The sequence below is a fragment of the Alexandromys fortis genome, unplaced genomic scaffold, assembly GCF_014885135.2.
Source record: "Alexandromys fortis isolate MF-2015 unplaced genomic scaffold, M_Fortis_MF-2015_v1.1 scaffold_66, whole genome shotgun sequence".
In the NCBI taxonomy this organism is placed as follows: Eukaryota; Metazoa; Chordata; class Mammalia; order Rodentia; family Cricetidae; genus Alexandromys; species Alexandromys fortis.
In genome coordinates, this window is record NW_026067950.1 from 2442383 (window position 1) to 2463825 (window position 21443).

The 21443-nt window shown below is 47.4% G+C and overlaps 1 protein-coding gene across 19 annotated transcripts in view; it reads left to right on the plus strand.

The window, feature by feature from the left end:
* Positions 1 to 21443, plus strand: part of Dock9 (dedicator of cytokinesis 9) — a 239432-nt gene that overhangs the window by 151400 nt on the left and 66589 nt on the right. For all 19 annotated transcript variants that reach the window (XR_007593292.1, XM_050150339.1, XM_050150346.1 and 16 more), the window contains exons 12-27: positions 714 to 914; positions 1299 to 1421; positions 2994 to 3076; positions 3568 to 3690; positions 5897 to 5976; positions 6067 to 6254; positions 6402 to 6467; positions 7865 to 7957; positions 9848 to 9971; positions 10323 to 10444; positions 11192 to 11278; positions 11976 to 12065; positions 13438 to 13553; positions 14198 to 14267; positions 15130 to 15255; positions 16567 to 16638. Coding sequence is in view for 18 of the 19 variants with exons in the window: in XM_050150339.1 (XP_050006296.1) it covers positions 714 to 914; positions 1299 to 1421; positions 2994 to 3076; positions 3568 to 3690; positions 5897 to 5976; positions 6067 to 6254; positions 6402 to 6467; positions 7865 to 7957; positions 9848 to 9971; positions 10323 to 10444; positions 11192 to 11278; positions 11976 to 12065; positions 13438 to 13553; positions 14198 to 14267; positions 15130 to 15255; positions 16567 to 16638 (1764 nt within the window). In the remaining variant the exon portion in view is untranslated. The remainder of the gene's footprint in view (positions 1 to 713; positions 915 to 1298; positions 1422 to 2993; positions 3077 to 3567; positions 3691 to 5896; positions 5977 to 6066; positions 6255 to 6401; positions 6468 to 7864; positions 7958 to 9847; positions 9972 to 10322; positions 10445 to 11191; positions 11279 to 11975; positions 12066 to 13437; positions 13554 to 14197; positions 14268 to 15129; positions 15256 to 16566; positions 16639 to 21443) is intronic.

The window sequence follows — 21443 nt, forward strand, 5'->3', positions numbered from 1 at the left end:
TTTTAAAATGCATTTCCTTCAGAACACGAGTGTTTTTCCTGATACTTTTGGCTTCCTCACCCCTTTCTCCAGCGCACCCCCACCATGTGTCTGACCTCCACACGAGCTTAAAAACGCATGGCATTTTTCCCTCTTCTTCCCCTGGCAACTACTGAGATTCACAGCTTGATTGCCGTGGGCTTTTTCATTTAGATTCTAATAAAATTGTCCTCAAGTTTCAAAATAATTTTAAAAACAAATCAGTGCTTTCCGTTTTAAACATTTATTAATTTCAGGTGTCACGGGTTTCCCCTTACGTTGTAGCTTGGGTGTGGAGACTTCACCCAGGGAGTGGCGTAGGGCTCACACTGGGATGTGGATGGGATGGGGGTGAGTTTGCGGACAAGGGTAAGACAGCAGGCTTAAGCTGCATTTCCAAGATCTGAATTTCATGTTAGATGCCCCAAGCTGTCCTATCTGGAGAGGGTGCATGAAATAGTGACACCCATGAAGGGGGTAGTAACAGTGTTGTTTTTTAAAATGCTTTATAGCCTAACTCTGTGGCAAGGAACAAAAGTGTCACAGTCATTCAAGGGGACAGCCGTAAACAGGGCTCGCCATTCTCCCTGCACAAGCATTCCCCGCCCCCCCCCCCCCCCCCCCCCCCCCCCCCCCCCCCCGCTGTCTGAACTGTCTTTTGAGGACCATGGTGTTGTATTGATGTCCTTGTCCAGGTCGAGCCTTTCTTTGTCACCCTGTCCCTGTTTGACATAAAATACAACCGGAAGATTTCCGCTGACTTCCACGTAGACCTGAACCATTTCTCAGTGCGGCAGATGCTGGTCCCCACGTCCCCGGCCCTGATGAACGGTGGTCAGAGCCCGCCGGCCTTCCAGGATGCACTTCAGGCCACAGCCATGCAGTATCCAAAGCAGGTGGGGACCGTGCACACCTCTCAGCCTTCTCTTGCAGGTGCTGTTTGATTAGTAAAACTGCTCAAATGAGACCTTGTCATGCACAGGGAGGGGAGGGGCAGTTTGGGTCGTTGATTACAGGGCAGCGTGTGTAATTACATAGTAAAAGCAGACTGAGGGAGAAGTGGTTGGGGGCTCTCGTTCATTCCTTAAGCCTTTTCCTGTTGCCCTCCCCACCAAGCAGACTCTCTGAGCAGATGGTGGACTGAGAGGTATTTGGGATATTTGACCCAGGTCTCCTTCCTGATTGGACTGTCTCAGTGCCCTCTGCTGCTGCGGTGGTTAAGGGATTTCTTTCTTTCATCCTGAGTCCTGCTGACCGAGGAGAACCCTTTGTCTCTCTAGGGAATATTTTCAGTCACGTGTCCTCATCCGGACATATTCCTGGTGGCCAGAATTGAGAAGGTCCTCCAGGGGAGCATCGCGCACTGTGCTGAGCCGTACATGAAGAGCTCCGACTCCTCGAAGGTAGGAATGGTTTCCGTGCTTTGCGGTCATTAGAAAGTAACAGACAAAGGGATGAGTTCTGTGCCGAGATAGAAACAATCATGAGGTCACAGGTAAGCCACACTTATCCATGGTCCAAAGCGCACAGACAGATGAGGCCCTTGCCACATGAGCCTGAGGGTTGGAGTTCTGCTCCCTGGCACCCTCCCAGGCAAACTGGGTAGCTAGAGTGGCCAGTACCAGTGGACTTCAGGCTCAGATGAGAGCTAGCTCTTCACAACGTGGCTGCGATCTGGGAATATGCCTGACATCAACTCCAGTCCTCCACAGACATGTGCACAGCTTTTACACGCACGTGCAGACATGCATAAAGACATGACACACGCCACACGCGAGAAACATACTAAAACATAAGGAGCCGTTACTTTATGTTCTGTGCCCAGGTGTTGGCACATGCCAAGTGTTGGTTCTGCCACTATGCTAAACTCTTATTCCCGTGTGTCCAGTTTTTTTGTTTGTTTGTGTCTGTGAGACAGGGTGTGACTGGGAAGGACCACAGAGTTTTATAGTGACTAGGGCTCATGGATATTGTCACTACATCCTCCATTTTTAATGTGGGGAAAGCAGAGCTCATGGTGATTTTCGTGAACCTTCAGACAGGCTTCCCTGCTGCTCTGGTCCTTTGTCACCTGTCAGGGTGCAGTCCTGCCCAGAGCGGTGCAGGCAGGCCCCAGGCTTCTCTGACAGTGACCCTAACTGCAGCTCGGTAGAAAACACTGGCTCTCAGGTGTAAGCCCTTTTCCTAAGACTGCTTTGACGTTGATGTACTCAAGTAACACAAATGAGCTCAGGTTCCTTCCTGTACACACAAAGGACACTCAGGTCCCCTCTGGACTGTCCAGATCAGCCACACTTCGATCACAGAGCACTATCACAGGACAGGGACGTGTGGGGCAGCTGACCAGTAATAGAACCACTCGACACGTATGCGTGTCATTGGCCCAGCACCGGCATGCTTGTTGTGTTCCATCGACTGAGAACAAGCCAGCGCTGATAATGGGGCAGTGATAGTGTTTGTGTATAAAGCGAAGCAGTAACAATTGAAGGCGGTGTCTAATTTAAACCAGGACTAATTACGGCGTTTCCCAGAGTGTGGGAATCTGTGCACACTGGTGCGTGCTAGGAGCTGGGAAAGCTGGGAATGCTCATTAGTGTTTTCCTTTAAATTCTGGTAAGTAGATATTTGGGCATGGATACCAAATATTAGTATACTCAGTGGTTTACAGTTAGCTTAGTCAAAAAGAAAGGAGGTCTGTGAAAGGAAAAGTTCTGACCAGAGTAGCCTGTTTGTTGTTTGCAAAGACTGGAAGGGTTTATTTCTAAGCTTCCTGAAAACAATACTCAAGTTATGAGGATCACTGCTAGGGGTACATTACATAAAGAAGTCCATACTGGGTTTGAACCAGCCCTATCGTTGTTGTAAGAAGCACCTTTCTGAGCATCTGCTGGTATGGTGAGATCTTCAGTGGTCATGCTCTGGTCTCACTTTCCCCATGCCTGAGTATTTCAGTGCTCTGTCCTTGTGCGTTCCAGGTTGCCCAGAAGGTGCTGAAGAATGCCAAACAGGCATGTCAAAGACTGGGACAGTACAGAATGCCGTTCGCGTGGGCAGCGAGGTAAGGGAGAAGGCCTTTTATACTTGAGATGGACAGATGGGAAGATTCAGATAGGTGAGATCAAGGGTTAATAACCAGCAGATCAGAAGATGTATTAAGCCGTGGCACAGAGAGAAAGGACGTGGGCCAAAGAACAGCTGCTGGGCCCAGCAGCGTGGACAGGAGGTTTGTCTCAGCCCAGGCCTTGGCCGCGTGCCTCCAGCTGGGATGGTGCATCTGGGGTGTCCCGCGGTGGCCTCTCTCCGTGTTCCCTCCTTCTTTCCCACGTGAATGGGATGTTGTTTTCTCAGTACAGGCTTTTGGCTGGAACTCTGCTCTGTGCAAACTGCGTTAGTTGTGGTTGTCCTCATTAATACTTGCCACATTTGGGGATAATGAGATTCCTGTTGGCCACGGCCAGTGGAGTCATGATCAGTCTGCGCGGAGACCAGAGTTCTCTTTATTTTGGTCTTTAGAAAAGGGAGTCTCGAAATATCATTTCACTGTTTCAGGACGTTGTTCAAGGATACATCTGGAAACCTGGACAAAAATGCCAGATTTTCTGCCATCTATCGGCAGGACAGCAACAAGCTTTCCAACGATGACATGCTCAAGCTACTCGCAGACTTCCGGAAGTGAGTTTTTAAGGTGTTGATGTTTCCGCATGTGTGGGGGGAGAGGCGGGGACAGTCATGTAAATTATGTCACTCGAGATCATGAGGGGTACGTGGAGGATTGGGCGTGCACAGAACGTATCCTGGAGTCCAAGAGAAGAAACAAACGGTTCTGATGAACTGGAGTTCTTGCTGGATGTTTTGGTGAGGTGATAATTCAGCTTAGGGTAGAGGTAACGTGTACGCAGGAAAGAGACAATCTGAGGGACACTGTCAGCTGGGAAGGGGACAGCAGCAGACAGGAGAGGTGGGCTCCTTAACGAAGCCACAGGGCCCAGTTGCTGGGTGTTACAGCGGGGAAGAGGAGGGTGGTCACCAAGGACACCTGCCAGGTTTCTGACTTGCAAGCTTGGCTCTCCTGATACTAATAAACAAACTGGGGGAAGATGATAATTGACATAATCCTCACCTAAGCAGTCATAGTTTTCCATGCTTTGCACATGTTAATGGCTGTGTACATTCCCTGGGGCTTCTGCCACTGCTGGGAAGGCACCCTGGTTGAAAGCTTACTCTCATACAGAACCCAGGACCACCTGCCCTGTGCTGGGTCTTCCCACAGCAATCGTTAATCAAGAAAATGCTCCGTGCCTACAGGCCCATCTGATGGGAGCCTTTTCTCAGCTGAGGTCCCCTCTCCCCAGATAACCTGACAAACAAGTAATCAAACCAGACCTGAACTTGAATGGTATTGGCAGCACCGTGGAAGAAATTATTCCACAGGTGGTTTATGAAGAGCCGGGAGGCAGCATTCTGTTTCCAGGACCAGCCATGCCACCTTCACCATGATGACTCTTTTAAATTGGTTGGCTAAGCTGGTGCCACAGAGGAGTGCAAAGCGTTTGGCGGGATGTGTTTGCCATGGTTACGTGTAGCGTCCCATGAATGACTCATGGGTGTGAGAGGACAGCTGTGCGATTGTTGGAGGAACTAGCTGCCAGGAAGCGTGCAGAGTGGCTCGTTTCATGTGAGAGTGGAGAACTTAAGAGCCTGTTCTTGGCCGTGTTCTATGTGGTGTAGTGTGATCGCTGATGATAACGAGTATACACGATGCCGATCAAATGTCTTCGTGGCATGAAGTTCTCAGGAAGATCACAGACACTGATGGTAGAGCCTGGGTTCCGGAGGATCTGGGCCTACCATAAATGGCTCAAACATAAAAAAGATGAAAATTTATCAGAACAAAAGAAGTCCTATTCTGATGTCCCAACATGTAAAGTGCATACTATTTTCCCAGAGGCATTGAGTTTGGTTCCCAGTCCCTGCATCAGGCATCTCACAACCGCCTATGGCTCAAGTACCAGGGGATCTGATGCCTCGGGCCTCAAGGGGCTCACATGCACATATCCCCCCCCGCACACACACATACACCCCAAATTAAAAAAAAATAAGAAATGTAAAGTAGTCGTTGGAGGTTGAAAGAGGAACATTTCCTGGTCCTCTGGTGAGCAAATACTCAGAAAAGGGAATTTTATCTTCTCTGAGGAAGGGGCCTGGTGTCACAATGCCTGCGTTGGTTTCTTTGACAACAGTAGCAGCTCTTATTAGGACAATGGGGAGATTCTTTATTAGATGGAGTCAGATGAATGACAAGTTTCATTGATCAATTACTTCATGTCCAGCATTTATATAGCTTCTGCTTCTAAATGCAAAAAGATTCTTCCAAATAAGCCTTGCATCTCCTTGGTGGGGCTGAGGAGAAGGGAAGCTTTCGTTGTAATTGTTTGGTGATATTGTATCATTGTAACTGTTGGGAGATATTGTATTATCATAACTGTTGGGTGATATTGTATCATCCTAACTATTTGGTGATATTCTGTGTCTTGACCTCTGAGGTTATTTAATCCATTAGGCCGAGAATCACTTCAAATACTGAAAAAGTCTGAATCCCAGTGTGCACTGCAAAACACTGGCTTTGAAGACTTAACATGTTCTTGTATTGATGATGTAAAAAAAGACAATATTGTATAAATGTTGGGCTAAGTGAAATGCCATATTTTTTTGCCAGTTTTTAATATCTTTTTCATGTGGTTACTACAAAGTTGAAATGTGATTTTTGCAGCTGGTAATATTATATATTGTTAAATCCTTTTCCTGGGAATACCACTCGAGAATTTGGACTTCACAGTTAACCTCCCTCATAACACTTGATTTTCTCTTTTGTTTGTAGACCTGAGAAGATGGCCAAACTTCCGGTGATTTTGGGCAATCTAGACATTACGATTGACAATGTCTCCTCTGACTGCCCGAGTAAGTGATCAGCTCTGTGCAATAAAGCAGCCCACGTGTTTGTCTAGTTGGCTTTTCCTTTGGTCTATATTACTTGGGATTTCTTTTCAGATTATCTCAATTCGTCGTACGTTCCCATGAGGCAATTTGAAACCTGTAGTAAATCTCCACTCACGTTTGAAGTGGAGGAGTTTGTGCCCTGCATCCCCAAACACACCCAGCCTTACACGGTCTACAGCAATCACCTTTACGTGTACCCGAAGTACTTGAAATACGACAGTCAGAAGTCTTTCGCCAAGGTGAGTACATGGACGTAGGAGTCTCCTTTACAACCTAGCTTTTAGGTTCTTTTATAAGTGTGTGTGTGTGTGTGTGTGTGTGTGTGTGTGTGCTGGGTTTGTTGCTTTTTTTTCTCTTACATCTTTTTCTCTTACATACCCCTGCAGGCCAGAAATATTGCTATTTGCATTGAGTTTAAAGACTCTGATGAAGAAGACTCTCAACCCCTAAAGGTTTGTTTGTTTTATACATACACAACACACATATACATAATATGCATATATGTTATATATCTTTATTTTTATATAATATGTATTATTATATAACATGTATTATTATTATATATAAGATACATAATTTTTACCTTCTAAGAAGATTAATGCACAGAGTTGAAATTGATATATACTTTAAAATGTTACATACTTTAGTAGAACTAAGTTTTAAATCCAAACAGTCCAGCTCCAGAGCCTAAATTCTTTACTATGTTAAAATGGCTTTCCCAGAAAAAAGAGACAAATGTGCAAAAAGAAACAATATTTAATATATATTAAAGATTAGCACATTTTAATTTTAATTAGCACAAGCTGAAACTATAGGGTATTATATTACATAATGGCCTAAGCTAAATGTCGCAGTGTGTAGGTTGATTCTTGGTCCTAATTGACTATGTTTTGCTTTTCTTGTTGGAGATGGGATCTTTTATGTGTACGTGATTCAGTAAGCACGTATTAAATACCCACCGTGCATCAGACATTGTCTGGGTGTGAAGAGTCGTGATGTATGCAAGTGTGAAGGTAGAGGTAGCGATCGACCACGGGATCTTCATTAAGTAGCTGACACAGAATCTCAGCAATGCGCTCTGTCGTCAGAGACAACGTTGATTGGTGCTGTTCCCAGCACCGTGGTGTGCATACTTAATCCTTCTAATTACCAAACAGACTTTTCAAATAAATCCATTGAGTTCGGGATTTCTAGGTTCTAAGAAGATGAGTGCACGGGCTGTAAATTGTTCAGTGCTGTGTACTTTAGTAGAACTGCGTTTACATCCAAGCAGTGCGGCTCCAGAGCCTTTCCCAGAAAGGTAGGGGACAGATGTGCGAAAGTAAATATAGTCTCTCTCGGGATAGTTAAGAGTTTAGGTTGAGGATGATGGAGTGCCTGCCGAGCACACGCAGAACTCTGGGTTCTGTCTCAGCACTCGTAAAAGCAGGCATGGCGGCACAAACTTGTGAGGGCTGCACTCCAGTCTGGAGGACCTCTGGCCACCAGGCAGAGCAGGCCAGCCTGGGCTAAGTGAGGGAACAAGAGAGGGAAGGGAGAGACTGAGTGGGAGAGGAGAAAAGGATATGGACAGGTTAGTGACAGATGGTCATGGAGAGAAGGCTGCCTCAAATGGAAGGTACTGGGTAAGGTTTTTAATGTGTTTGTTTTCATTACAACAAATACAAATGTTTTTATGGAAAAACGGAAGGGGGTGGGCAACAGACCAGGGAAGATCTCAGGTTTGCCAGGACTTCTGAGTTCCAGGATTTGCGGGCCCCGGGCTCTCACGTTCTCTGTAGCACATCTGACCAGTCTCTCGCGCCGTCAGCTGAAACGCAGTCTTTGCTTTTGCTGGTTCTCCCTACAGTGCATTTACGGCAGACCTGGGGGCCCCGTGTTCACAAGAAGTGCCCTGGCCGCAGTTCTGCACCATCAACAAAACCCAGAATTCTATGACGAGGTAAAGGCATCTTCAAAGAATAAGGCAATTTGACCAGTTTCAGAGAAACGTGAAATTTTCTGCTTCTTATAGCAGAGTGCAAGGAAAACTGCGCTCCGTGCTGAAACCACAGCAGCAGAATTGGTGTTTGTTTTACTTATTTTTCTCTATTTAACATCTTTGTTATTAAAAATAAAACCACACGTTACAAAATAATAAAAGAAAATTTTTAATTGCACCTTTAGTACCATAGTTAATATTCCAACTGAGCTCCGTTCAAATTCATCCTCGAGTTGATGTCCCTGGGAGGCCCGCTCCTTTCTGAAGGGAAAGGGAGGAGTGGAGGGAGGGGAAAACTTCAGAGAAATGATCAAATTTTAAAAAATAAAACCGACAAAACCCAAATCCATCCTTGAGCATAGTTACTATTGAACCTAAGAACTCTCCTGTTTTTTGGTGGATTTTCTCCTGTGGAATGGTTTATTCTTGAATGACTAGAGAGTCGTGGGGTGACATGCTCTTGGAGTGATCTAAAATTCGTATGTGACTTCTGATTTACACGGAACTTACTTAATGCCCTGATGTTGACCTGTTGAGCCTTATCAGTAACACAGCAGTCAGTTAACAAGTTCTGTGTGTTGAGTAGTCTACATACGGTGAAAAGAACTTGAGAGCCAAGAGAGATCATTTTTTTCCCCACGTTCAGTTTGCAGCAGAGAGAAACTGCTCACATTTTAGACAGAATCTGCAACACTGAACTCGCTGCAGGCGCAGTAGGAGGTGGCTTTTAAATTACCGACAGCATGTTCTACCATTAATTAATACAACCGTGAGCTAGCCTGGTAGCTAACTCACATTTCTTATGATTGTGAATGTTGCCAGCCATCTGCTTATATGCGTACAGTTTGATGAATCATATCTCAGTAATTGGTACGTGCAGATTTTATGGTAGCAAATTGGGCACCAGGGAGATGCTGAGTAGCTAAGCTAAGTGCTTGCTCTAGAAGCCGAGAACCTGAGTTCAAATCCTCAACCCCAGTATAAAAAGCTGAGCTTGGCCATGCATGCATCTGTAACCCCAGAGCAAGGGGCAGGTCGAGACGAGAGGATCCCTGAGGCCTGCTGATGCCAGCCTACTTCCAGACTTAAGCTACCCTGTCTTGTGGGAACCGGGGGTGGGGGGTGGGGGGCGGGAGGACTAGACACCATGTATCCTCTTGTTCCCTTGCACTTTTTTGTGTCCTCATGCTCACACATGTGTATCTGCCACCCACATGACCCACACATCACACATATAGCCCCCTCCAAGTACTCATAATTACGTACTCATGAATACCTAATTTTTTGACTTTTTAAGTAATGTGCTTTGTGTATGAATTTTCCAAATGGCTCCCTCCTGCTAAATAAGATAAAGTAAAGCAAACAGAAACCCAGATTCTGCATAGGATCATGATGTGGCACCATGATAAAGTGTGTGATTAGCGTGTGTGAGGTGCTAGATTGAATTCTTAGTACCAAAACCCGGAAGTAAACAAAAGTCTCCATATACGAGACCCAGGTAGTTGACAGCCTTTTGGTCTGAGGTCAACTGTAGTTCAGAGAAACTGCTGTAAGTGAAAAGATGTTCAGCCCCAGGTTTCATGCCTACAGCAGTGTGGCTTGTGTCGTGGAGTCTGTTTTCCTGTTTGCTTATGCCGGAAAGCGACATCAACCCTTCCCCGGTTTCTCGTCAGTGAGTTCAGAATCCATCTCTTCCTTGGCGTCATTAGCAGCTTGGATGTGTCTAAGTTTTATCCTAGGAAGAGTTTGAAGAGGAGACATGTAGGTGCACATTGAGCCGCCTGCACCTGCCTTCCCTGGGTGCACTTGCTGTTACAGAACGTTAGGAAGCTTATTCTTTTGCCCTTGCAGATCAAGATAGAGCTGCCGACCCAGCTCCATGAGAAACACCATTTGCTCTTCACGTTCTTCCACGTCAGCTGCGATAACTCCACTAAAGGGAGCACAAAGAAGAAAGACGCGGTAGAAACGCAAGGTGGGAATCCCGTCTCTCTTCGCTTCTTGGTTTTATTTATTTATTTATTTTTATCATTTGCACATTGAAGTTTTTATTATATTCTGGTTCTTAATCATTCATCCTCTTGCCAAAGGGTTGCTTCGGTGGGTTTCTGGATGGCATGATGCTGCCGTGCCTGGATTGCATATATAAGTTGCGCTTGTAAATGGCTGGTGGCCTGACCCCAGAGAGACACGCAGCAGAGGCTTTTTCAAGGCTTCCCCATCACTTACCTTGACTGATGGTAGCGGTCGTTGTTCGGGTTGCAGTGGCTTTCCTTCTGAAGGATGTGAACTCACAGTGGATTTTCTTGTCCTTTGTTCCCAACAGTTGGCTACTCCTGGCTTCCCCTCCTGAAGGATGGAAGGGTGGTGACAAGTGAACAGCACGTCCCTGTCTCGGCTAATCTTCCGTCCGGCTACCTTGGCTACCAGGAGCTCAGCATGGGCAGGGTACAAAATTTTAAGAGTGGTTTGTTTTCACCCAGCGCCTTCAGAAGGCGTTAAAGAATGTCTAAAAATAACAATGGCACACGGGCACAAACAGCACACAGGATTTTTATTGGCCCTAACACTTTGGTTTTCTTCATTCATCTTGAAAGAAATGTGTGCAGTTAGAAGCTGCCTCAGATAACTCTCGGTGCGTTTCATAACTGGCAGTGCCGGGACAGAGAGGCATGGAGAAACTGGGCCCGGCATGAGTCTTTCTGAGACGTAGTCATGCTCAGACGTTAAGTTCTCAGTTCTTCTAGTTCGAGATAGATCCTGAGGATCAAATCTCTTTCCTGCATGGTTGATCACTCTGTCTGGTGTTACCTTCATTGCTTCTCAGAACCCTGAGCTCAGGTCTACCTAAGATCCTCAGAAACTCAGACGTGGTGGTGCACGCCTTTAATCCCAGGACTCGGGAGGCAGAGGTGAATCTCTGTCGGTTTGAGGTCAGCCTGGTCTACGTAGGAAGTTCCAGTCAAGTCGGGGCTGCATAGTGAGACCCAGTCTCAAAAATATAAAAAGATACTGGTAAAGTAGAATCCATTTCCAGCCAACTGAACTGTCTTGGTCCAGAAATTAAGTCTCAGGCTACTTGTCACCTTAGAAAGCCCAGGAGGCAGGGCAGTGTGCCAAGGGGAAGGATACTGGGCAAATCCGAATGCAAACCCCGCTGCATCTGTTGGGGTCCTTCCCTATTCTTCCTTTCAGCATTATGGTCCAGAAATTAAGTGGGTGGAAGGTGGCAAGCCTCTGCTGAAGGTCTCCACTCACCTCGTCTCCACGGTGTACACTCAGGTATGGGTCGGCGGTCTCATTCCCCTGGTTGTTCTGCCAGCGAGTTCCTGCAAAACAGCATCCTGGTGCCCTGTAAATGTGTTTTCGCGTTATAGGCCTTTACTTGAAAAGAGTACATAGAAGGTGCTTATATATGCTGATGTACATGACAAGTAATTTATAGTCTGTGACATTGTTCAACAGTTTTCCCCGGTGGGATCCTCAGGTGTCACCTGTACGTGGCCATTTTGTAATCTTAAAAAACATTCATTGGGCTGGATGGATGACTCAGTGGTAAAGAGCACCCAGTACAAAACCATGAGGGCCAGAGTTCAGATTCCATGTAACAAGCACCCATGTAACAAGCCAAGCGTCTCATATGTGCCCATCACCTGATTCTAAGGGTGTCAGAGACATGAGGGACTAGCACCTGCTGGCTTCCAGCTGTGTTCGAGGAAGAGAGCCCCTGCCTCAAGGGGATAGGCAGAGCGATAGGGAAGTCCCAGTTCCTCTTCCAGTCTCCTCATACACACTGGTGTGTAAAACCCTTCACGTTTGTACTCAGCTGCACCGAGATTCTCACGCGTGTGCATACACACACACACACACACACACACACACACACACACGCACGTACCAATAAATATAAGCCATTTATGTTTGTTCCCTGTCTCTGGAAGTGCATACTAACAGACTTTCTTCTCTTCCTCCACTCCAGGATCAACATCTACATAATTTCTTCCAGTACTGTCAGAAAACGGAATCTGGAGCCCAAGCCTCAGGGAGCGAACTTGTAAAATACCTTAAGGTACCAGATGGCTTTCTTAGTCACTCTTAAATGACTTTGGAAGTAAATCGGGTTTCCTTTCTGGGGGTGGGTGTGGTTACTGCCCGTTGCAAGCTTCTGTGCAGATGCTCCTTGTCTGGATGCTGTCACAGTGGTGGCTTTCAGTGGCGTCAGACAGTGGATCAGAGTGAACTCAGCGATAGCTCTGCCCGCCTGTATGCTTGTCCCTGTGTTCTCTCGCTCCCCCCCCCCCCACTCACCCGACACAGACCTCTGCCAAATGCTTACCAGCTGCTGGGCACAAGAGAACCTGTCTCGGCTGGGCCTCTTGGGCGCTACAATAACAGGGTACCCGAAGCTGGCTCGTTCATAAAGAATGGAAATGTATTCTCTCACAGTTCAGAGGGCTAGGAGAGGATCAGGGCAAGAGGTGGGTGATAGAGAGGAGACAAACCCGTCGTTTTATAAGGAACCCATTCTAGCAGTCTCGATGGTCCATTCCTGGAGGTTGAGCCCCCATGGCCTGGTCACCTCCCCTTAGACCCCCACCTCCTTGATTTTCCATTGAGGATTAAGTTTTTAACAGAAGCTTCGTGAAGGACACACTCAAGTCCCAACAGTCCTGACCCTGAGAGAGCCCCTCAGTCATTGTAGGAGGCAGTACTCCTTATGACAGCATCCTGGGTAGACGGAGGTGAGACAGCCAGCCCGGCCCAGCTGTGTGCAGGAGTCAGTGGCTCCTGAGCCACTCTGCGGCAGTGACAGCGGGGTGGAGGGGACCTCGATACAGAATGGGATCCTAGAAGAGAATTTGGAAACAGTCACTAAATGACATTCCATGTGTAGGACAGAGTAAGATGCGGGAAATAGGGTAGAGACTCCTATTTGGTCTGATCAAGAGAGGACAGCCTGCGTGTTTAAATAACGAACACACACGTCCATTACGACTGCTAGCCTCTCCTCCACTTCAGTGACAGCTATGGCTGCTCTGACCGTTCTTGGTGACGTTCCTCCTGATTCCTCTTCTGCCTCTCTGCTTTAAAGAGCTTTCGTCATGACACTAGTCCCCTGCACACTCCTTCATCCCCGGCACTGTGGGACATCTTCACAGGCCTGCAGTTTAGGACACAAACCATTGAAGTCCATTCTGTGTGCCTTCAGCTTTCCATTTGTCATAGAGGGACTTCTGCTGTCCTGATTTGAAACGAGGTAGACATTGCCTTGATCACACAGTGGGGCCTGCTGGGTTGCACCTGTTGACCCAGGTCCATAGGAGGATAAGATGTGAGAGTCACAGGCAGTCCTGCATTCCAGTTCGGCCTGGGTCACATAGCAGGACCCGCTCTCCAAGAGAATGAAATATAACCCAGGTCTCACCGTTCCCTGTGTGCAGAGTCTGCATGCAATGGAAGGCCATGTGATGATCGCCTTCCTGCCCACCATCCTAAACCAGCTGTTCCGAGTCCTCACCAGAGCCACCCAGGAGGAGGTTGCAGTGAATGTGACTCGGTAAGGGAAGGGGGTAGATATGTGGGTGGGTGGGAGGGTGGATGGACAGCGGATATGGATGGACGGATGGATGGATGGACGGTTAGATGAATGGATGGACTGACAGATTGACAGTTGGATGGATGCATGGATGGGCAGATGGATGGACAGACAGACGGATGGATGCATGGATGGAGAGATGGATGGACGGACAGGCAGGCAGATGGATGGATGGACAGTTGGATGGATGGCTCTATAGACAGATGGATGAACAGACAAATGGACAAATGGATGGATGGATGGACAGATGGATGGATGGATGGACGGACGGACGGATGGATGGATGGATGGACGGACGGTTTGTTGGGTGGATGGATGGATGGATGGATGGATGGATGGATGGATGGATGGATGGACGGACAGACACATACATACTCTTCTTCCCTTCAGTTCATCCACACCTGGAGCCACACCTGGATGCTAGTGTGTGCTGATCATTACACTGGCAAGACGTGTTTTACTCTCACACAGGGCTCCCCGTCTGACTCCTTGTCCACTTGTTTGCTAAGTGCCAACAGCATCATCACTGTTCTGCTGTGAAGATAACGAAATGTTCCCATTTCCACATCACTACTCATTGCTTTATTCATTCCTGTGGTGTGTAGGGTCATTATTCATGTGGTTGCCCAGTGCCATGAGGAAGGATTGGAGAGCCACTTGAGGTCATATGTTAAGGTATGTAAAATAAATAAGTCAAGCTGCTATGATCACTTACAGCTGTGGCTCTCCAAGTTTCCATCCAAAGACTCCTTTCTTACAAGACTTGTTATTTAGGGGTGCATTCGGGATTTAATACCTAGGTGTTCTCTTTGGTCTCTACCGCCGAGGCTTGTACCTGGGCAAAGGGGCGTTGAGAAGAGGCAGCCGTCCCTCACTGACTTGATGTCACCTGTGAAAGGATGAATGTAACTCAGCTGGCAGGGGAGTGAAACAGGAATTGTTCTAAGTTATCTTGGGTAGACCGCTTATACACTAGCAATCCTTATATTGCTTTTCAAATCACCTAAAATTACCAGCATCTCTGGTACTTTTGAGACTGGAAGGTTAACTCTGGCCACACCCAGATAAAAAGGCTGTGCCGAACAGCCTAAGATGTCATTGGGGAATAAATAGCAGTAAGGTCTTGATATTAACTAAGCGTAGTGACGAACACCATTCTAAAAAGTTACACATCCCGTTAGATGTGAACTTTGGCTTCGTGATACTTTGAAAACTAAAATTTTGGTCCTCCGGGACACATTCCTAGAAGGTCCCCTGACAGTGGAATTGTGTGCTACATGGGCCCAGAACTGACTCGGATGGGTGTGATGTGGGATGGGTTTCCTGGAGACATCTAGACACACTCATGGTGGTCACCCTTCCCACCTTCGTTCTCATGCCTTCTCCCACCCTTGAGTGTGCACCTCGGTCCCCATCTCCGTCCTCAGGAGCCTCGCAAGCTTTCTGCCCCTCAACTTGAAAGAACCGGCAAAGTAAAGTCTCTCTCTCTCTCTCTCTCTCTCTCTCTCTCTCTCTCTCTCTCTCTCTCTCGTTCAAGTTTGCCTACAAGGCTGAGCCGTACATCGCATCTGAATATAAGACGGTGCATGAGGAGCTGACCAAATCCATGACCACCATTCTCAAGCCTTCTGCCGACTTCCTCACCAGCAACAAACTTCTGAAGGTAACGTCGGGACCGCTGGCCCGGATCCTCAGCATTAGAACTGACCTCCAAGGGCCAGGGATGCTCGTGTGCTGTGTGTCAGGTCCTGGGTCTCATCTGCCAAAAGCAATAACAAACGGCTGGATCTTGGGGGGTCGGGTACTGAGCTCCCCAGTCCCGTTGCACATCACAGTGAGAGCAGAAAGCAGTAATGTAGCGTGTGCGTTCCTTTTATTCTAGGAGAAAGAATTTTGATTGTCACCATAAAGAAATGAAAAAAAATCTTTAAGTTGGATTTATTTAATCTGAGTTAAACATACCAAGGCATTAAAGGGTTGACCTAGTAATATATATAATTTCTGTGTCACAGTTAGATAGATTGAGAACTGGCCCTGGTGCCACCTGCCTGTGGTCCCAGCTACTCAGGGAGGAGGAAGGATCTTGGATCAGTCAGTCTTCCGTTGCTCTGGGAAACACCATGACCAGAGACAGCTTCAGGAAGAAAGTTTATTCCAGGTGGTTGGAGTACTCTGTGGGGGGAGGCAGAGAGCAGCAGGCAGGGAGGATGGGAATCTTTAGTCACAAACCCAGAGCAGAGAGAGAGAGAGAGAGAGAGAGAATTGGAAGTGGGGCAAGGCTATAAACCCTCAAAGCTCACACCCAGTGACACACTTCCTCCAGCAAGGCCGCACCTCCTAAAGACTCCATAACCTCCTCCAAACAGTGCCACCAACTGGAGACCACGTGTTACTGCCTCCTGCCTGAGCCCACAGGGAACATTGCTCTCCCAAACCCTACACAGATCCTGAGTGCACAGTTTTGAGACCAGCCTGGGTAGCATGAACTGTATCTGGGGGGGAAAAATTATTTTTTACTAATTAATTATTTTCAAAAACCAATGAATGGAAACTGGGTATGGTGGCTCACACCCACAATCCCAAAATTGGGGAGACAGGCAGGGGATTAGGGACATCGTGCCTTACACAGTGAGCTGTGATCAGCATGAGCTGAGAGTCCTCTCTCTCCCTCTCTCTCTCTCTCTCAGAAAAAAAATAAAAATATAAAAATGAAGGGAAGGAAAAGTTAGATTTCACGGCCTAATCAGCTGAGTCTGTGTGTGTACAGTTCTAGACAGTAGCCACCAACACTGCTAAATCTGACCCATCAGAATCCGTCCTCCCGGTCCAAGTTTACTATTTGGGTCTCAGATGGGAGCCGTAAAGAATGAGTTAGCGTGTTTGCCTGCTTGTCCTGCCGCTATCTATCGTCAGCGTGGAGAGCTCGCCTCTCTCCTAACAGTGCACCATTTCTGTGTCTTTTCTTTTCTTTTAGTACTCGTGGTTTTTCTTTGATGTGCTGATAAAATCCATGGCTCAGCATCTGATAGAAAACAACAAAGTTAAGGTATGTTACTCCACGTGGGGGCTGGCTTGTTGCAGGAAGTTTTTTCCACGGGATTGATAGTTCACGGCTACTTATGTTTTTTGTGTGACACGGACAGACTTGTTTTACGTGTTACGTAGTAAAATATTTCACGGTCCTGTGGGAGAAGTACAGTTTTTCCATAAAGAAATTGAGGCTGGAATGTTTGAATTCTTTGCCCCAATCCTGCAGTTAATGAGTGGAAGTTTGGCAGCCCATCCAGCTCCCAGACCTTGTTGGCTCCTGACTGGTTACTAGGTTATTACATCCAAAGAAAAGTGTGTCTTTTTATTTGACTAGCTCAGAAATCTTCAAGCTTTTGGAACTGGAACCAATTGCTTAAGCATCAATGTAAAATGCCATCATCTGGTGTTTATTAAGAGACATAACCGTTGTGGATATTTCTGTCCACAGATGGTTGTGTCTCATCAACCACCTATAGAACCAAATAAAGACTCCATCTCTTTGGGGACAGATATATGTCTCAAACCTCCCCCTCCTTCAGGGCCTCCTTTTGGGGGTGCCTGGGTGTGTGTTTATGTGATTGTGACCCTTGTCCCTTTGTTCTCACGAGGCTCACGGCAGCTTCTCTCAAGTCCTCATGTAGGACTTACACTGACTGACAGTGTCCCTGTTTGGTGGCCGGGAGAGCTGCTGCTGAGACAGGAGCTGGGAGTCATCCCCGTGACAGTGAACTGAAGGACTTACACTGACGTTGTCCCTGTTTGGTGGCCGGGAGAGCTGCTGCTGAGACAGGAGCTGGGAGTCGTCCCCATGACAGTGAACTGTGGCCCTGTTGCAGCTGAGGCTGATGGAGAGCGGGAGAAACTTGTGCAAGCTTCGGGTTGCGGGGCTGCATGTGGTGGGGCTGCATGGGCACTGCGGATGCGTGTGCTGCAATCTCATGGTGGGAGAGAAAGCCCTGAGAGGGGACATCAGAGGTTCAAGACCTTGGCCTTTTACGCAAGGGCTCCAGTTCCTCAGAGGAAGCCCAGGCAAGGGCTGCCATTTTGCTTGAACAGAAGGTTGGTGCAGCAGAGCCGGCAGCTGTACTTCACCTGTTGAGCAGGCCTTGGTCCTCGCCAGTTGCTTTCTCTGTTTGTTTGTTTTTCCCTTTTCAATCCAACTTAAAGATTTTGATATTTGGTGCACAGGGAGATGCCAGACGGAGGGGGAGGGTGCTTGCCTTGCACAGAGATGTGAACCCTCTAAGTTTGTGCCAAACCACCCTGCCAAGGAAGACTCGAGCAGTATGCAGCCAAATGTGTGCTCTCACGCACACCAGTTTGATTTTATTGTTTTCCAGTGTCGTAAGTGCCACAGGATTCTAGCCTGCGGTTTTCCATTGTTGCCACTGTAGAGTTCCACTGGGTTAGAAAATAGGTATTTATTTCCTCAGAGTTAAGAGGGTGGAAGTTCTCCCCCAAGTTTCCATGGGGTTGGCCTCTCAGAGGTCTCTACTCTGCTTATGGGCAGTTGCTTCTCCTGCAAAAGTTTATGTCCCTGTGGTGACACCTGTCACATTGGGTTATGCCCACCCTGGTGACATCACTTTACCATAGTCTCTTCTCTAAAGACCCTGTCTCAGAATATAATCTCCCACCAGGATTTTCGTGTGTTACAACCTAAGCATGCGGACTGGAGAGCCGGACGTGTTAGCACACTTCTATAATCCCAGTACTGCTGTAGTGAGACTTTGTCTCACACAAGGTGGGAGACAAGAGCCCATGCCTGACGTGGTCCCTTGACCTCCACGTTCATGTTATGGCACATGCAAGCCTGCATGGGGAAGTGGGGGCGGGGTGCACGAGCCAGCACTTAGGAAAAAACTCATCTTCAACATATAGATTCAGGAATGTAGTTCAAAGTACAAAAAAGCTGTGGGATAATTTCTATATTTTAACCCTAAATAAATATGATCACTTCGGAGGACGTGGTAACTTAATTCTGTTTTGAGTGTATCTGTCTGTTTTGCTCAGCAAACAACCCTTCAGTGTATTAAAACCGAAGGCATTTAGGTGGACCACGTACATATGGCTTGGGGGCCACTTAGCCGTGGAATGGTTTTGTAGAGCATGTGGCTTCGTGGAGCTGTGAACGCTGGAGCAAGCAGCCACCAGCAGGTGCCCCACCCTCTCCCGGCCTTGTGCCAGGCTCCCCACAGCTCTGCTCTAAGGTAGCTGTGTCTGTCTTTGGAGCCGCAGCCTTTTCCTGCCTTAATTGTCTCTTAGTCCCGAAGCCATTTTTAGAGGGTAGTTTTTAGAAGTCTAAAATAAAATCTCAGTGCTGCTGTGCCTGTAAGAGCTCTGGTCTCCAAAACGGGATGTGGACCAATGGTGGAACTGAGTGAGGGGGACTTAGGGACCCTCCTGACGCTGTAAAAGATGTGCATCTTCCATCTTAGCCTGCCTGGCTTGTGCTAGATGGGCCAGTCTGCTTCCCACAGGCGACCCGTCCATCCAGACCTCTTGACACACGCTTCTGTGGGTGCTTCATGCATACACACACTACACACACACACACACACACCACATACATATCACACATACCCCTCTGCCATCAGGAGTGCACACAGATGGACACTGAAGGTGCCCACCACAGCGCCGCATATTAGATCCCGAAAGTAACATCAGCTCCTGACCCAGCCCACGGCTCAGGGCACCTACAGGATGAGGGGTTTCTGGGGACAGTGCCAACTTTCAGGATGAGTCACTAATGAGAAAATCAAAGTCTGCAACAGAAAGATAGCAGAAAAAATTGCGTGTGCCTGAGCCCATTGTGTGTGACTGAGCCCAACTCAGGCATCAGAGGGTCCATTGCGTGTGACTGAGCCTGACCCGGATCATCAGAGCAGGCAGGTGCTTGGAATTTACAACAGGTTTTTGAGGAAGGTGTAAAACCCATGGCAGCAGGGCCTGCTGGGAAGTTCTCTGACTCTGCATTCGTGGGCGATGTTTTTGGGAACTTCTCTCTCTCACTTATGTTTAGAAACTGCAATTCCCTCACACTTGCTTCCCACTTCCTTCCTCCCACGCTGTGCCAACCCAAGGCCTGGCACCCCACAGGTGTCCTTAAGAAGGGAGTGGAAAGCCCACAGAGGTAGATGTGTGTGTATCCTAAGCGCTACTGCTTAGCCGTCATGCAGGGCAAGAATTTATACTTAAAAAGCGCACTAAACATACGGCTGAAGATAAGTAGATTGTTTGGGCTTCCCTAAAGCAACTCTGACCACTCCTGTGTCTGTGTGACCTGTCCCCACCCATGCTTCCACCCCACACATTTGGAGCAGCTATTTGTTTGTTAGCCATGGAATGCAGAAAGAAAACATAGAAGGACAAAGGGCATGTCCTCCACCCCGAAGCCGCCGTGGTCATGGGAGAAAGGAGATACTCAGTTGGAACAATTAGAACAGAGTGCAGGAAGGTGTGTGTGTGTGTGTGTGTGTGAGAGAGAGAGAGAGAGAGAGAGAGAGAGAGAGAGAGAGAGAGAGAGAGAGAGAACACCAAGCACGATGAGGCAGAGGTAGAGATAGAGATGTATTGGACCTTGAAGGATGCCACACTTAGAGGGGAAGGGGGCTGAGTCTTATGCAGCAGGTCATACTCAGCAGTATGAATAGTGAGGTGAATGAATAAGAGACGTGAAGACAGAAACCTTCATTCACCCCAGCCATTTCCTCCTGGGCGTCTACTGACAGGTAATGAAAGCGCACATCCACACAAAGACCCGGGCATGAATGTGCACAAAAGCTTTATTCACCATAGCCAAGACCTGGAAACAACCCAAGAGCCCACTGAATGGGAAATGGATAAACCAATTGTCGGTGACTCAGCATGATGGAATATCACTTAATAATAACAAAAAGCAAAATACTTATTCTTTCAAAAATATGGGCAATGCTGGCGGAGTTTTCCTGTCCCTCCAGCCCAAATAACCAAATAACCACGCTGAGTCTTAGTATTAATTATAAATGCTCTGCCAATAGCTCAGGCTTTTTACTAGCTAACTCTTAGATTTAAATTAACCTGTATTTCTTATCTATGTTTTACCACATGGCTCAATACCTTTTCTCAGTATGGCACAGCCATCTTGCTTCTCCCTGTCTACTGGTGACTCCTGACTCGGCCCTTCTTCCTCCCATCATTCCCAGTTTGACTCTCCCACCTAACCTTACCCTGTTCAGCTGTGGCCAATCAGTTTCTTTATTAAACCAATTAGAGTAATAACATATTCACGGTGTACAGAAGGATTCTGCAGCAGGACAACTCTTGAAGTGTTGATGTAGCAGATGAGTTCATCTGTATTTTAAGACAATCTAGGAAAGGACCCATTACAGGGATAGAAAACTATCCATTGTCGGGACCTGGACCTGGAGGAATGGGTCTGGGAGAAGAGGGCTGGCTCCCTGATCATGGTGGTTACACAACTCTGTTCATCTGTCAGAATGTGCCGAACTTTGCACTTGGATAGTCTGAACTTAACTGAGTATAGTGGTTCATGCCTGTAATCCCAAGTCCTGGAAAAGTCAGAGTTCAAGCCTAGCTTGGGCTACAAAGCAAAACCGACTAAGTGAAACCTGGGGCTGGAGAGATTGCTCGCTGGCTAAGAGCACTTATTGCTCTCACAGAGGACCCCTGCTCAGTTCCTGGCACCCTCATGGTGACTCACAGCTGTAATTCCAGTTCCAGGGGACCTGACACTTCAAAACCCTAGTTTTAACAGCAGTGTCCATGGGGATATGACAGCAAGGCTGGGTCTTCATGGAGTTTCCACACACAGACGCACCT